This window comes from Austrofundulus limnaeus, unplaced genomic scaffold (assembly GCF_001266775.1).
Source record: "Austrofundulus limnaeus strain Quisiro unplaced genomic scaffold, Austrofundulus_limnaeus-1.0 Scaffold73, whole genome shotgun sequence".
In the NCBI taxonomy this organism is placed as follows: domain Eukaryota; kingdom Metazoa; phylum Chordata; class Actinopteri; order Cyprinodontiformes; family Rivulidae; genus Austrofundulus; species Austrofundulus limnaeus.
The window spans coordinates 1,565,733-1,567,246 of record NW_013952475.1 but is presented as its reverse complement, the minus strand read 5'-3'; the positions used below and the strand labels follow the sequence as shown (position 1 = coordinate 1,567,246).

General features: G+C 37.8%; 1 protein-coding gene across 1 annotated transcript in view; it reads left to right on the top strand.

Moving 5' to 3' along the window:
* Positions 1-1,514, top strand: part of tmem38a (transmembrane protein 38A) — a 9,555-nt gene that overhangs the window by 6,178 nt on the left and 1,863 nt on the right. Inside the window, exon 5 of the mRNA XM_014010798.1 lies at positions 320-437. Coding sequence (XP_013866252.1) covers positions 320-437 — 118 coding nt within the window. The remainder of the gene's footprint in view (positions 1-319; positions 438-1,514) is intronic.

The following is a 1,514-nucleotide window of genomic DNA, read 5'->3' as shown; positions in this document are numbered from 1 at the left end:
TCTCCTCTCTGTCAATGCTCTCTGGATTTATTTAAAAGAGCCGATCATCAGATATTGTCCAAGATTAACCTTCAGGGTGGATATAGATCGCTAGCAGCCACGCATTGATGACCTACTCACGTCATCATTTACCCAGAATGCTTTGCGTGTTAATAAAATGGCCCCGTCCGTGTAATATATTTTTAAACTTTTAGTTTAAAAATCATAAAACCTAAACAGCCTACAGTATTTTTACAGTTTTTATTTTACAGTTAAAATATGTTTATGATTTTGTCTGCAGTGGTTGGTTTTGCTGACGGGCTGTTTTCTGTCTCTGCAGCCCAACTAAAGCCAGTCTGTACGGAGCCATCCTCTTCACCCTGCAGGAGGCCCACTGGCTGCCAGTGTCCAAGAGCACCCTCATCCTCGTCTTCACCCTCTTCATGGCCACATGCAAGGTACACTCTTTCATCCTGTAAAAGAAACAGCGAAACATCTGCGSAGTGTTTGAGCCAAACTGAGAATATAATGYGGTAAAACWATAAAACAAATCCTGAATGTGGTGCAGAAATTAGGTAAACATTTCCATCCATCAAGGTTTCAATTTACACTATTAATCACTCAAATATGCAGCACAGCAGTGTGTTATTTACACACATACCAGAGTAACACTTATGATTAATTACATGTTGCTACAGAATTTGGGGGGGGAATGAAGCTTTTCATTTAGCCTACAACACAAACACAGGGTTTTTTTTTTAAAGTGGGGTTTTGTGGAGAGCTTGGAAATAATCAATGTCATACATGCTGCAGATAATTATCTAAACATACCCAGTTTGGAGAAAAAGAGATTAGTTCTGATGAGAAAGTTGAGCAATATAAAAATAAATAACAATTCTAGTTTTAATTATTTCATAACGGTTCCTGTGAATGTTGTTTTATAAATGTTTCCATCACTTTGCAGAAGTTTATTTACTCTGGAGACTGTGTCAGTCTCAGGTCCAACAGGGTTTAATGTGAAACACGTTGCAAAACATCAACATCATTGGGCAGAGGAACTGACGCAAAATAATGAAATGTAAAATTATTGCAGTTCAAGCCAACAGTTTTACTGATTCTCAATTTACCAGTTTCCCAACTTACTATTGTGTGAGATCATTTGATTAGAAACAGACAGACTAACACAGTCTTTAGAGTAAATCATCCTTACTTCTGTCATCTAAAGCATGGGTGTCTAACTCATTTTCACCAAAGGGCACACGAGCATCATGGTGACTCTCAGTTGTATTTAACTTTGACTAAACARGAAACGTCTCGTTCCTCATRTCATAGCAGCAGCTGGGCACCAGTAARAAACAATAACTSCGCTCTACCTGGTATTTRCTGCAWAGAAACAGCATTTAACACATCCTATAAACTCTGAAAAGCACTACGTGTACGACTGACTAAATGTGAAATAAATTATAAAGACATTCTCTTAAAAGTTAAATTAAGAGTTTTACTCGCTGTTGAGTTGTGGTGCGTAGCTGCCATCT